Raw genomic sequence first — 14,505 nt, 5'->3', positions numbered from 1 at the left:
CCTGTGAGGCGCCGTTGGGATCGGCCGGGGACACTCCGATACCAAAGTCAGTAAGGAAGATCAAGAGAGCAAACTGAATTGACAAAGAGTAAGTGAATGTGTACCTTGATAGCCTAGGGATGTAGGCTATATATAGCTAAGAAGTCGTAACCTTCAGCAACTAGAAGGTCTCCATTAATGCTCCATTAATGGCGGTTACTGGTTACCTTTAAGCTGGCGGTTACTGGTTACCTTTAACCTGGCGGTTAGCTAATTGATAGCTCATTAATGGTCTTTATGGCCGAGTCGGCGGTTAGCCGTTACTGTGATGAATCGGGTGAAAGAGGAGATTCGCCTCATAGGTTCGCCAGCGGATCTCACTGAGCTGAACCGTGGAGATCCGCCATCCGGTTCTTCTTGCGGCGTTCTCAAGGTGAATATCCCTTTTGGTCCTTGGGATAATATTCTGTCAGTAAGATGAATATCCCTTTTCGTATTCATTGATCCGTCAAGGCGTATGTACGCTCTCCTTGAGAGCTATGGCGGGTCTCCGCTACTCGCTCTCATCGGACGTATCTCGTTATGGCGTATCTGGCCATGGTCCACGTGGCGTGGCATAATGCTAGAGACTCCTTCCTTTTCCTCATTATTTGCATATTCTCCCCTGCATTAATTATCATTAATTCCACATTAATCATGTATAAATATCTCTTTTAGAAGGAATAATGGTTTGCCATTATTTCTATTAATTTTCCCTTATTCCTTATTCAAGAATAATTTGGATTGTTATCACTCTGAATATCCAATTTAATTAAAAAAATGTTACTCATTTCATTTAGATTTCAAATTATATTTTATACAGTTCAAAAACTACTAAAAATGCTAATTTTGAATTCAGATGAAATCAACAACATTCTATACACCGCTATTTGTAAACTCTTGTTTTGTTAAGAATGATAATTTTTATTCAATCAAACATACTCAATTTTGATGGGATTCATTTAGGGATGTTCATCGGACGGTTCGGTCTGAAAACCGAACCGAACTGAAATAAAAGAAAATCGAATAGCCTTAAAAATAAGAACCGAAATTAACCGAATAATAATAAATAACCGAATTATTTCGGTCCGTTCGGTTCAGTTATTCAGTTTTCCTTATATTAAAAAAAAAATTCATTAACAATTATTTCTTATAGGGGTAAATTACACCCATGGCCACTGAACTTTACCATTTTAACATTGTGGCTATTGAATTTCAATTCTTAACGGTATGGATGGCCACCGAACTTTACACTTTTTAACACTGGTGGCCACCCAACACCTTAAAACGACCGTTGACGGCCTCAAAATAAAAAATTCAAAGAGTTAATGATATTCTAAGGAACTTTAATTCTTGAAAATTTTCGTTTTAAGGTCATTTAGGTATTGTTTGGTTAGGAGAGAGAAAGTAAATTTTTAGAGAGAGAAAGCTCTAAAAAATGTGATTTTGGAAAATAAAAAATGTGGTTTCATGGTAAATGTCGTTCTGAACAACTTTAATTCTTGAATATTTTCATTTTGAGGTCGTTGACGACCATTTTGAGGAGTTAGTGTAAAAAGGGTGGTCAATTGCCTATGGTTGACTGGATATCGGCCCTGGATGTCTATGATGAATAGGTGATCAGCTATAGCGATTGGCAATCAGATGTTCGTCCAAAAACTCCAGAAAATGAACAAACTTGCACAATGCTTGAATCGAAACATAACTAACACAAGATTTTGTATACGCCTCAGTTTATTACTTTTGAAGCGTGCCTTTAAAGTGCATACGAGCCTGATGAAGTATTCCTCCACTCGAAATCATGTCAAGAACCCCTTTGAAACACCCAAAAGCTATAAACCAAGTTATTTTCTTTATGTTTCTCCACGAATCTAACCCAAACCAACTTCCCAATCATTTCAAGCTGTTACAACCCTAAGTAAACCTCTTTAGCATACTCTCTTAAGTGTGGAATTTCTCTTAAAAACTCAAGCTTTAAGCTTTCTCTCCTTAAAAACTCTTTCTTTAGTATGATATTCACTTTCTCTCTCTAATTCTCAGCTTTAGATGCAATATCGGCTCTAAAACTCTCCCCCTTTGAAATGAAACCCTAACACACCTTTTTATTGAGCTTGTAGACGCCCTAATCACCAATTAGGAATGCATTTTAAAAAAAAAAATGAGGTTGAGGTCACGAAACCCTAGCCATTCTGAGAAACAGAGGCGATCGGCAGATCGATTAGTCTACGCGTAAAAAAGGCTCTAATCGCCTTTGTCCCCTACAAGGACATAATTATGACAGGCGATCGACCTTTCCCATATGCGATCAGTTTTTGCTTCGCCTCCTTCCCCATTTTCACCCACTTTCACTTGCTTTTCATTAAGTTTCAACCCATTTCACTCACTTTCTACCTAGTTGCACTAAGTTTCCAGATTGTTTCACTTTGTAGAAGGGGTCCCAACTTGGTGTTTCGGGATGGATTCTCACCGTATCAAACATGCACGCAAGGTTAATATGTGTATACATGGATCGAAAAAATATGTGCTGATAAAAGAAAAATGATAAAGAGGGTTGAAGTACAGTGCTCGTAGCGAACCCTCAAGGAGATCAGGTGAAAAGCCAAAATTGGAGCAGCAGTCACCATGGGGTGTTAATGTGGATTGAAAATAGTATAAGAAAGATAGATGTCAAGTATCCCATACCGAAAGGCGTGGGAACACTGTGGTAAGAACATAAAAGTTTATCGTCGCTTTCACAAGGTAAGGGGCCATGATACTGAACATTGCATGGAGACGGGGAAAGAGATAGAAAGACTGGTAGAAAAAGAAAAATTAGATTGTTTTGTTAAACCGAAGGGATGGATCTGACGACAATGGGGATTAACCATAGTCAAAGAAGTTGAAGGGATTAATCAATGTGATAGATGGGGGGGGGGGGGGGGGGGGGGGGGGGGTGGGGTGGTCAAATTTTGAGCCTCCCAACATAAGGTTTGACAGTCAAGATACAACTACATACCAAAAGGTATGATGTCTTCAATTACTCATTCTCTTTGGCTAATCCCATATCGAATCCCCACGCAGATGTCTGAATCCTTACGGTAGTGATAAAGGGATACCGGGTTAAACGAATCCTAGTAGATATTGGAAGCTCTATGAATGTCATCACTCACATCACTTTCAACAAGCTATAGATAAATACGGTCATAGTGGAGCTGGTGGCTACCCCTTTGATAGGTCTCACATACCATTCGGCCCTAGTGAGAGGTCAAGTAGTGATAGAATGCTAGTTCGGTGATGCAGATATGGTCTGGAAAGGTGATTGTGAATTCTCCATCAAGGAAAAGCCTTTGGCATATAATATCATCATGGGCAGAACATCCTTATATGAATTAGAGACAATTATCTCTATAAGGCATTTAGCTCCGCAGATAGGAAACCACTTTGTGCCGCTTTGATAAAGAATGAACACCACTCGACATGGTTGGCTATGTATCAATAGTTGATTCAACGACTGTGCATGAGGTATACACAGGCATATGCCAAAATGGATTATTGGGCATTGAAGAGGGATCTGATTGCTAAAATCATGTCATTTGGTCTAAAAAAAATGGTGGGACAACATACCGGATCACACATACAGTGTAATTGTCATTGACCAACACGGCGGCCGAAATATGAGACTGTGATTTCAAGATGACTACTTGTCGAAGAATAGGGACCAGATGTGGTCCACATTGTTCTCCTTTCAAGAAAATATCATATTTTATTCTCCTTTCAAGAACATTATTTCAGACAACAATTTTCTGATAACCTGCAAGAAAACTTCTGAAAGAACGAAGCAAAGGAAATAGGAAACTCAGAAACATCAGAATATTTGAAAACTATTCATTTCCCAGTTTCCTCCATCAGGTAAAGACAAATTCAATTCGGATAAATAATAATCAGAAACCAGAATCGGCTGTAAAATGTATTCTAAGGCAATTTCACACATATTTCAGATCACCTTGTTTTGCAATTTCATAAAAGAACTTCCATGCGACAATACTTGTCTCAGACATCATCCAACTCCAAGTACAGATAATGGAATGAAGAAAAGAAGCAACCTGCACGATGATATAACTACTGAGTATCCCCATTATCACCAAATTCCCCACCTTCACGTACGATGATCTCTTTTGTGTCTCTTATGTCTACTTGTGCCATCAGAATCAAGACTGGAGTCATGCTGCACCAACCATCATGAAAAATGAAAATATATAATTAAAACATAAATGAATAGGAACACTGTGACTTGGAACCCACTTCAGCAAGCAAACAACAATCACATAAAATGATTTAATGGAGGAGACAATTATATCCCTTCCAGAAGTTTGAAGCAAATTGATAATATCAAAAGAATTTGACATCATTGTAAAAAGCATTCAACTTCTCATGCTTTTTTTTCTTAATCTTTAAAAGTTGTTTGCAAAATATTTTTTCTGCATTCTCCAGAATTTGGGGTACTCAGTGAAGATTGATGATTGGAAATGTTTTTGTGGACAAAGGGCATGCTAAGTCAATTCCAAGGAAAAATGACATGAAACATAAGGGAGCAACATATTTTACCAATCACTAGTGACACCGGAAATTGGCTCTAGTTTTCTCATACTCAGCTACAATGAAGAGATGTATGAAGTCCTCGGGTCAAAAGGTTTTACTAATTTATCTATTAAAGAAAAGTAGTATTTTCAGATGCAATCCAAAAGCCTGAAATCTCAAAAACTATGGTGGGTCTTAGTTAATAATCATGACATTGCTATTACTATTTCAACTCAAATTTCTTATTATTCTCAAGAAAACTAGCTATCCTTTACTTAATGCTTGTCGTTTGTTTGAACATCTTCAACATGATCATAATTAATTATTTGATGCACCATAGTTAAATAGTAATCAATCTATATTACTAGACCTAATTAAAGGTTAGTGTGGTATGTTGGTGTTTTACCAAGGTTTTCCATAGTGTTTCATGCTTCTTTAATTTTTGTTTATAACTAAAATGGTTTAGCAATTTGAGAAAAGAATAACGTTAGCAGTTCGAGAACTCGAGACTAATTTATTTCTCAGCTATATGAGTGAATTTCATATCTTTTTCAGCTTCCTGCAAATCATTGATGGAATCAGGTTGCTTATAAACAAAATAATTTTACCAAACAGTTAAGACATTAGATCACCTCTTTGTCCTCTGTAGAAGCATTATTAGCAGAAGTAGGATAATCTATGCCCGAAAAGTTGATGGAGTTGTGTCTGCAGGAGAGGATGAGCAATTAAGCTATATGATATTCACAATATAAAACAATCATAACAAAATAATAGAAGCAGCAAATTTGAACTACATTTTTGTTGTTGCGGTATCAACCCCTGTAGCAGTGACTTCAAAACTTCCAGAGATTGGATTCTCGGTTTTCTGAACTTCATCTGGATTGCTAGTTACAGAAGAAGCCACAACAGATGAGGCAGATGGGGAAACATAAACAGGGCTTGATGGTTCTGCTCCAGCTGTGAAGGATGAAGCATCCGAGGTTTCAGCTTGTGTCTCCACTTTATAGATGCTTTGTCAACTCGGTCCCGGGCCAACTTGAGGCAGGCATTGTAAAACAAAAGCAAATAAATGTAAGAAATCCACAGTAACACAATACAATAAAACTATAAAACTTAAAGACAGTACAAGAGAAAAACCTTCAATTCTTCAGGAACTTCCCATTTTGACTGCTGGGTGACGTTGTTATAGTAATATCTAAAGGACATGCATAACCAGAATATCAGACCATCATAAATAGCTTTAGAAACTTCCACAGGAAAATGGCCTAAAAAGTAAGAACAATTTGTTGTAAGGAAACAGCACTAGATTTCTCACTTTGTTCCATTAGTAGTTGTAAATTCCTTCCAGTCAGTTGATGCATCTGCTCTCTGTCATGACAAAAATAAACAAATAAATACATAAATAAGCTGCAACTTATATGAGATGAACAAATGTTTATTACAGGATAAAAATTTAAAATTGTTGAATTCTATTAGAAAGCGTAACAATGCATACGGTTTCATAAGAGCAAACTAAGTTTGATACTGAAAGTTGATAACATACTATGCACTAAAATGTGGATCGAAACTGAATCATATAATTGCACCATATTGCAAATTATGCAATATCCAAATGGAAAGGAATGACCAGAAGCAGCACCCTAAAATAATCAGGGCAATATCAAAATAATCAGCACCCAAGCATAATGACAATAATTGAACCAACTAACAAGAGATAAAGCAGCTCCAAGGACATAATTGTTGCAACAAAACTTAATATCCAGGTGAAAAAAAAATCCCATGCATCTTTTTCCAATTTATTTCAGTAAACGAGTTTAAAAGAAAATGCAGAAAGGAGAAAAGAGGATAATAGAAGGAATTGGAGCAGTAAGAAGAATGAAAATTCTCCTTAACAATGTCTGATTATGAGGACAGCTCTTCACATACATGGAAGGACAATACTGATATGTCATCAGCCAATCTTATGCGATAAATCAACAAGAAATAGTTCTTCAAGAGGATCTTGAAGCCTTGGTGCATGGCACAAGGCACCACGCGCCACACAAGGTGCACTAAAAGAATAAAATTATATAGAACCACCATAACTGATAATATTAAAATATAAGAACTTGTAAACTGTAAAATCAAAACGTCATAAATAAATATGAAATCATGTCAATATTCTTAATCATAGATTCTAATATGCAATAAAACCCTATATTCTAAAGTTAAAGTGTTCAACTAAATATTAAATCCTAAGTTGGCTAAGAGCTACTTCTAATCAAAAGTCTCCAACTTCAACTTCTGCCATTGTTTGCTACTTTTTCTGTGGTATTTTACTGTTGTCGTGTGCTTCTTCTTTCCCTTTGTTTCCCGTTATGCATCTTTCTCTTTCTCTCTCTCTCTAATTTTTTTCCGCGATTTTCCACTTGAAGGTCAGTCTGCTTTCCTTTTGTTTTTGTTTATTTTTGGACACTAGATGTGTCTAGTTCCAATGGTGGAGATGGAACATGTGGGTAAATAATATAAAACCCTAAAAAAATAACGTGCCACAAAAGGTGGGCCTCCGATAACCCTGTCCAGGCGCGCCTTGGCGTTGCCAGAGCAACATCGCCTGCCTTAGGGGGTGCTAAGGCGCAGGGCCTTGAGCCTTGTGCACCTTGTGCCATGGTGTTGCCATTAACAACTATGTAACAAGACAATGAATGCAAAAGAGAAGGTCACTAGCAGGAAAGAAAAGCCGCTAACCATGAAGAATTAAAAGGCTAAGAAGCATAATTAACTTGACCTCACCTCAACTGGTGTCATCAATTCAAAGGGCTTCTCCCAACTAGATTGTCCTGTCCTTTCATTATAATAATATCTGAATAATAATTGAAAAGAGCAATATATTAAATCAAAAGAATAGTAATAGACATTCGTGTTGAAATAAATTAAAAGAGTGAGAAGACACTAAGAAATGCCATTTAGATCTCCCTCCTGATCAGGATAGAGTGCTGGAGAATCAAATAATGAAGAGAAGAAGTACCAAAGAGCTCTGAATGAACTAATATTGATCAAAAGTAGCCGAAAGCGCTGAGCAAACTAGTTTGTAGTAGCTTACATGATGCTCACAGCAGGTTATTAAGAACCTCGAGCAATGCTTCATGAAATTTTGATAGTCATGCAAGTAGGATATAGAAAACAAATAACAAAAATAAAGATAAAAAGCAAAGAAACCATGCATTCAGTGATAGTCATAGAGATAAACGATAGAGAGAATGCAGAGGCACGAATCCTCAAACGGTTGGATAAAACCGAGATTTCAACAATAAGAGGTCCTATATAGCCATTAAAAAGAAATTCTATGAATGCTCATAAGAAGATGTGAGGATGAAACTTTTGGGGAAAAGCAACACAATCAACAGGTCCAAGAAACAGGTTAACATGGGCTATCTTTTAAGCAAGACAAAGAAAGAAAATAAAAGGAAACTAAAGAAAAGCATAGATATTTCAATTGATCTCTGGATTATTTTCATAACTCATACCAACAGTTAGCATAACACATGGTTTCATCTTAGTCCTTTAACAGTCCAATCCAATGATTATTCATCACTATACTTATGTTTCTCTTAATTGAACAAGGTTCAAAGCATCAAATAAGAACCCAATGGAACATCAAATCAAAATATTTTTGCAGTATTCGGTTCAGCTCTATTTAGAGCGGGATCTATAGGGCGAATCTAAATTATAAAAAAATTAGTGTGTGAATCATTGGAATGGGTGGTGAATCGGTCGAGTGGGCCTATTTCACCGATTCAGGAAATGTTAAGAAAATTGTGATAATAATTACTTCAGCAGATTCCAAATTATAGTTTAGGAAAACTAGAAGTCCCTAATGAAGCAATGAAATAAATTAGTGAAAAAGAACCAATAAATTAAAAAATAATAATAAGAAATAGAAATTTTTTTAAAAAATAAGGGACAGGCAATAGCCATCACTGGTCGCCACCTGTCTTCTCTTCTCTGCCCTGCTTTCATGCATACCTCTTTCAATTTGAAATTGAGCTTTAAAAAGCTTCCCTTTTCTGCAGTTGCACAGAAATCCCCATTCTTGGATTGTATTGCACAACTTTCTACTCTCTTTTCTGTGGTATGCTTTCTAGCTAAACCTAATTTGGTTGCTCACCGAAATGCCTGCAACAGACTGGAAAGAGCATGTGTTTGCTAACGGAAGGAGGTAATTGACTACAATTGTTTCTGGTGATCAATTGCTGTAACTATTCCTATTAGTTACAGCTGTAAATAGTTGTTATTTAGGAATTGCTGTAACTATTCCTATTTACAGTTCTCCTTTGTATAGAAAATTATTAGATGAATATTGAATCAAAGCTTACTTTCCTGTCTCCTTCTTCCTAACCTATCTTCTCTAATTTTCTGAGATTCTCTTCCTATTTCTCTGTTCTCTCTTCTTTCTTATTTTTCTCTTCCCCTATATTCGATTTCTGCCTTAATCTTCTATTACCAGGAATCCTAATCCTGACAGAAAGTTGGAAAAAGTAAATCCAAATACTTCACTAGCTGGATAAAGACAGTAATAGCTTCAGATGTCCCTGCATGGAGACACTGTAACTGAAAAATATGCGTATTTGAGAGCTTCAGTAAAATAAATTTAAGAATACTGATTCAATTAAGACCAAACATTCCCCAGCATTAGAATAAAAAAAAAAAAAAGGGCGGCCCGGTCGCACTACGCGTCCCCACTGAGCGAGGGTCCGGGGAGGGGTCCCACCACAAGGGTGTACTGGGGGCAAGCCTTCCCCTGCCAATTTATTTGGCAAGAGGCCGCTCCTAAGACTCGAACCCGTGACCTCTTGGTCACACGACAACAACGTTTACCGTTGCGCCAAGGCTCGCCCTCTTGTGGATCCTCTAAAAAAATTCAAAACAAAATTATCATGTTTTATTCTCCTTTCAAGAACATTATTTCAGACAATAATTTTCTGATAACTGCAAGAAAACATTTGAAAGAACGGAGCAAAGGAAATAGGAAACTCGGAAACATCAGAATATTTGAAAACTATTCATTTCCCAGCTTTCTCCATCCGGTGAAGTCAAATTAAATTCAGATAAATAATAACCAGAATCGGCTGTAAAGTGTATGCTAAGGAAATTTCACATATATTTCAGATTAACTTGTTTTGCACTTTCATAAAAGAACTTCCATGCGACAATACTAGTCTCAAACATGGGTATAAGAAGAAAGAACCACTGCAGATACAGATGAGAGTAAGCTGCAAATATATTGGGTATCCTACAGAAAACAGCCTCAAGTACAGATAATGGAATGAGAAGCAACCTGTACGATGATATAACTACCGAGTATCCCCATTATCATCAAATTCCCCATCTTCAAGTTCATCATGAGAACCATTTCTACGAGAACCACTACGATAATTCTGTTGTGTCTCTTATGCCTACTTTCGCCATCTGAATCAGGAGTGGAGGCAATGCTGCACCAACCATCATGAAAAATGAAAATAAATAGCTAAAACATAAACAACTAGAAACACTGTGGCACAAGATAAGAGACGAAGAAATTCAATTCGTACCAGCTTATCAGCATAAGTTAAGGGCTCCTGATTAACTGCTTTTTCTTCAGATGAAATATTAATGAATTTCTCAGCTATATATATTGGCACATCTTTTGCAGCTTCCTGCAAAGCATTGATGGAATCAGGTTGCTTATAAAGAAAATAATTTTACCAAACAGTTAGACATTAGATCACCTCTTTGTCCTGTGCAGAAGCATTATTAGCAGAACTAGGATCATCTATGCCCGAAAGGTTGCTGGAGTTGTTTCTGCAGGAGAGGATGAGCAATTTAAGCTATATGATATTCACAATATAAAACAATAGAAAAAATAATAGAAAAAGAAAATTTGAACTATATTTTTGTTGTTGCGGTATCAACCTCTGTGGCAGTGACTTCAAAAGTTCCAGAGATTGGATTATCGGTTTTCTGAACTTCATCGGAAATGCAGGTGAGGCAGATGATTCAGGTACAGACTGAGATTGTGAATTAGCAGCAGCAGCAACAGGGACAACAGAACAAGGGATTGATGGTTCTGCTCGAGCTGTGAGCGAAGAAGCATCCTCATTAGATAGTGTTTTATCTACAGCTGGGAAAACATGAAGCACAAGAATGAGAATCAGCCAAGGTTTCAGCTTGTGTCTCCACTTTAGATGCTTTGTCAACTCACTCACAGGCCAAGTTGAGGCAGGCATTGTAAAACAAAAGCAAATAAAAGTAAGAAATCCACAGTAACACAATACAATTAAACTATAAAACTTAAAAACAGTACAAGAGAAAAACCTTCAATGAATATCAGATCATCATAAATAGCTTTAGTAACTTCCATGGGAAAATGGCCTAAAAAGTAAGAATAGTTTGCTCTAAGGAAACAGCACTAGATTTCTCACTTTCTTCCATCAGTACTCGTAAATTCCTTCCAGTCAGTTGATGCATCTGCTCTCTGTCATGACAAAAATAAATAAATAAACTGCAACTTATATGAGATGAACAAACGTTTATTCCGGGATAAAAAATGCAAAGTTGTTGATTTCTAGTAGAAAGCATAAAAATGCATAGGGTTTCAAAGAGCAAACTAAGTTTGATACTGAAAGTTGATAACATACTATGCACTAAAATAGGGATCGAAACTGAATTATATAATTGGCACCATATTGCAAATTATGAGGTCAACAAACTGCAAAATCCAAATGGAAAGGAATAACCAGAAACAGCAGCCTAAAATAATCAGGGCAATATACAAAATAATCGGCACCTAAGCGTCATGCCAATAATTGACCCAACTAGCAAGATATAAAGGAGCTCCAAGGGCATAATTGTTGCAACAGAACTTAATATCCAGGTGAAAGAAAAATACATGCATCTTTTTCCAATTTAGTTTCATTAAACGAATTGAAAAGAAAATGCAGAAAGGAAAAAAATAATAATAGAAGCAATTGGAAAATCAAACAACTTTATTCTTTCTAACGTTAACTTCTTCTACAAATCAAAAAATGCACTAGTTATGTTCACTAAATGAAAATTATAGGGCGCAATTCATGACCACATAAGAACTTTGAAATTTCCTCTAAGTTTCCAAATAGATTCAAATATGCTTCAAATGCCTAGAAAGTCCATAGCCACTAAGGTAATAACCACAAACGGACAAGCTCACGTAGATGCATGGGACATGTAAGCAATAACTATACAAACAATTATTTTGGAAATAATTAAAATGACAAGCAACATTCGATCTAAGAACGAATAAGAGCAACACGTGTAATTGAAGTTCATAATAAACATAAATTACCATAAATTCAATAAATTTTCCACTCAATCTTCCAAAAATACTAACAAATTGCACACAAATACAAACAACCTAGATATATGTGGATAAATCAGTTCGCTATATGTGGATAAATCAGTTCGCTATTTTTGATATAACAATTCCATCATTATATTCGTTTAAAGATCCCATAACTTCCAAGTTATACCTAAAATCTCAATGAAATTCTTCTCATTTCTCACCACTACACTCCTATTATCAGGTATATCAAACAGTCTTAGTACACAAAAATTTCATTTTCATCACCTCACTACATTAATCTGATTCACCAAAGTTATAAATTTCGGGGTCAATCAAATACCTAACACTTAAAGTTGACAAATAAGGGAAAAAAGAGGGGGAAACCCTGCATTCACAAAATCACAGTTACTAAAGTGAGTATGTCTTCCCAAACCAACAATTCATTTAAGTTCGAAAACAAAGAAATGACCTCCAATCCATGCAATCACCAATGTTCTAGACCGAAAAAAAAAAACTAAAAATTCCACAACCAATAGCAACAATACCATTGATACAAAACACCCTAATTGCATCAGAGAAACCTACTTAGCTTGAGCTGGAAAGCATACCACAGAAAAGAGAGTAGAAATTCGTGCCTTACAATCCAAGAATGGGGATTTTTGCCCAACTGCAGTAATAGAAGGTTTTCTAAGTTCAGTTTCAAATTGAAAAAGGCCAGCTTGTGCATAGGTGTGCGGGGGTGGGCTTTGCCTTTGGTTTTTATAAGATATACAGGCAATTCTATGCTTTTTTGTTTTTGTTTTTTTATATTTCGCAAGTTTTTTTTTTTTATGAAATATTTTTAATTAATAGGTAGGTAATAATTAATGTTCATAGTTGGAAAATACAAGAGTATCCTTCATGTAACAAAATTTGTTACTTTCTACGTCCGCATTATCAAAAATAACATCCTCTAAGCGCATATCATTATAGCACTTTGTTACTCCAATTTTTAGTGGACCTCACTTATCATAAAATATTTCATATTTACTCAATTAATATATAATTAATAATTTTTTACTCAACAACATAATTAATTCAATACATGTTATTATTTAAATAAGTAAACAATAAATATTAAATAAATGTTAGGTTCAGTTTCAATCTCTTTTGTGAAACGTTCAGCAAACATTGCAGCCCATAGGCTAGCCAGGGTGGTTGTGTCGGAGTCTGTTTGTAGGGAGTAGGCATGTCCACCTTCCTTTTTAAACGATGTTCTTTTAGCCGATTCGGCTCTTTAATTAAATTGATTCTTTTATTAAAAAAAAATCTTTTATGTTAATATAATCCACTACATTTTTATTCTTCTATATTTAAGTTATCTATTTTAGTTTAAACTCTTAACAAATAAATAATCAAATAAAAACAGTTTTTAAATAGTAACGTTTTCTGCAAAAATCGAGTTATTCTCCTTTTCACCGAAACATTTTGTTTTAGCCGTTTTCATTGATTTTGAGCAAGTTGGGAAGCAATTGATCTAATTCTTCAAACAACAAAAGGTAATTTACATTATTTGTTTGTTCTTTTGTAAAACCATATATTCATTATATAATATAAATTCACTTATTTCGATCCCCAATAGTTTAGTTTGACTCAATTTTATTTGGATTGTAGATTTTATTAATGATAACTTGTGAAAAAATTCTTGATCGGAGCACTTCCCTATGAGGCACCGTTGGGATCGGCCGGGGACACTCCGATGCCAAAGTCAGTAATATTTCTGAGAATAAACTGTAAGCACAAAAGTAGAGAATCAGTAAGTGTACCTCAATAGCTTGGGATGCAAGCTATTTATACTCATGTAGTTATAACTCTTGGTAACTAGAAAGTCTCCATTAATGCCTCATTAATGGCGGTTACTGATCTTATTCAAGTATGACCATTAGCTCATTAATGGGTTATTAGTTGCCTTTATTGGGAATCGGCTTTGCCGTTCCTTGGGCGTATGGTGGTTTGACGGCGGATCTCCCAAGGCATTTGACCATCTGTGGCGTGTTGAGGAATCTGTAGATCCGCCACCTCTAAGGCTTGCCTCATACGCCATTGCTTTGGCGATCCTCCTTATCCGCGATCGTTTGGTTAATTATCCTTTTTCTCCATGTATGATATTTGGATGTTATGGAGATGTAGATGGACAGTCATGTCATTACTTATATTTAATTGCTATCAATTCTCCATTAATCCCATCATTTAGTATTGAAACCCTCAGAGTTGAGGTATTCGAACAGTCAAGTCTTTATTCCCCTTTAATGGCTATTAATTACCATTTAATTGTATTTATTCCCATTCATGGATGGTAATAAAGGCGCATTTTGGTATTCTTAGATCCGTCAAGGCGTATGTACGCTCTCCTTGAGAACAATGGTGGGTCTTGTCATGGTCCACGTGGCGTGGCATAATGCTAGAGACTCCTTCTTTTTCCTATATTGCTTGCCTTAGTTACTACTTTCCTTGCCTAAAGAGGGTCTGATCCCCCTTTTGTTGAGCTAGGGAAAATGGCAGTTACTACAAAATCTAGATCTGTAAACTTTACCAAATAAAGAATATGAAAATAT

The 14,505-nt window shown here is 35.9% G+C and overlaps 1 protein-coding gene across 4 annotated transcripts; it reads right to left on the bottom strand.

Moving 5' to 3' along the window:
- Positions 1 to 3,858: 3,858 nt before the first annotated feature.
- LOC136227886 (uncharacterized) lies at positions 3,859 to 12,657 on the bottom strand. Of its 4 annotated transcripts, XM_066016654.1 has the most exons (12): positions 12,520 to 12,657; positions 10,909 to 11,068; positions 10,507 to 10,714; positions 10,323 to 10,395; positions 10,146 to 10,250; positions 9,893 to 10,046; positions 7,348 to 7,417; positions 5,891 to 5,943; positions 5,713 to 5,770; positions 5,370 to 5,610; positions 5,208 to 5,280; positions 3,859 to 4,222 (listed from the first exon to the last, which is right to left on the bottom strand). In XM_066016654.1, the coding sequence occupies exons 2-6, from the start codon at positions 10,952 to 10,954 to the stop codon at positions 10,029 to 10,031; spliced, it is 450 nt and encodes a 149-aa protein (XP_065872726.1). In that variant the 5' UTR covers positions 10,955 to 11,068; positions 12,520 to 12,657; the 3' UTR covers positions 3,859 to 4,222; positions 5,208 to 5,280; positions 5,370 to 5,610; positions 5,713 to 5,770; positions 5,891 to 5,943; positions 7,348 to 7,417; positions 9,893 to 10,028. The 4 variants fall into 4 exon arrangements, with proteins under 4 accessions (XP_065872726.1, XP_065872725.1, XP_065872728.1 ...); XM_066016653.1 differs by having other exon boundaries at positions 7,348 to 10,046; XM_066016656.1 differs by having other exon boundaries at positions 7,348 to 10,046; positions 10,507 to 10,669.
- Between the last annotated feature and the right edge of the window lie 1,848 nt (positions 12,658 to 14,505).

Source organism: Euphorbia lathyris, chromosome 4 (genome assembly GCF_963576675.1).
Source record: "Euphorbia lathyris chromosome 4, ddEupLath1.1, whole genome shotgun sequence".
Taxonomy (NCBI): Eukaryota; Viridiplantae; Streptophyta; class Magnoliopsida; order Malpighiales; family Euphorbiaceae; genus Euphorbia; species Euphorbia lathyris.
The sequence above is the reverse complement of the archived record's forward strand: the minus strand, read 5'-3'. Positions and strand labels throughout refer to the sequence as shown.

What these genes read in the sequence shown, in the direction of transcription:
- LOC136227886 (XM_066016653.1), bottom strand. Translation starts at nt 10,954, where the DNA reads ATGGAAGTTACTAAAGCTATTTATGATGATCTGATATTCATTGAAG. An exon ending in TGATCTGATATTCATTGAAG is followed by an intron (nt 10,715 to 10,908) that starts GTTTTTCTCTTG and finishes ATGTTTTCCCAG; the next exon opens with CTGTAGATAAAACACTATCT. An exon ending in TTGAAGTCACTGCCACAGAG is followed by an intron (nt 10,396 to 10,506) that starts GTTGATACCGCA and finishes CCTCTCCTGCAG; the next exon opens with AAACAACTCCAGCAACCTTT.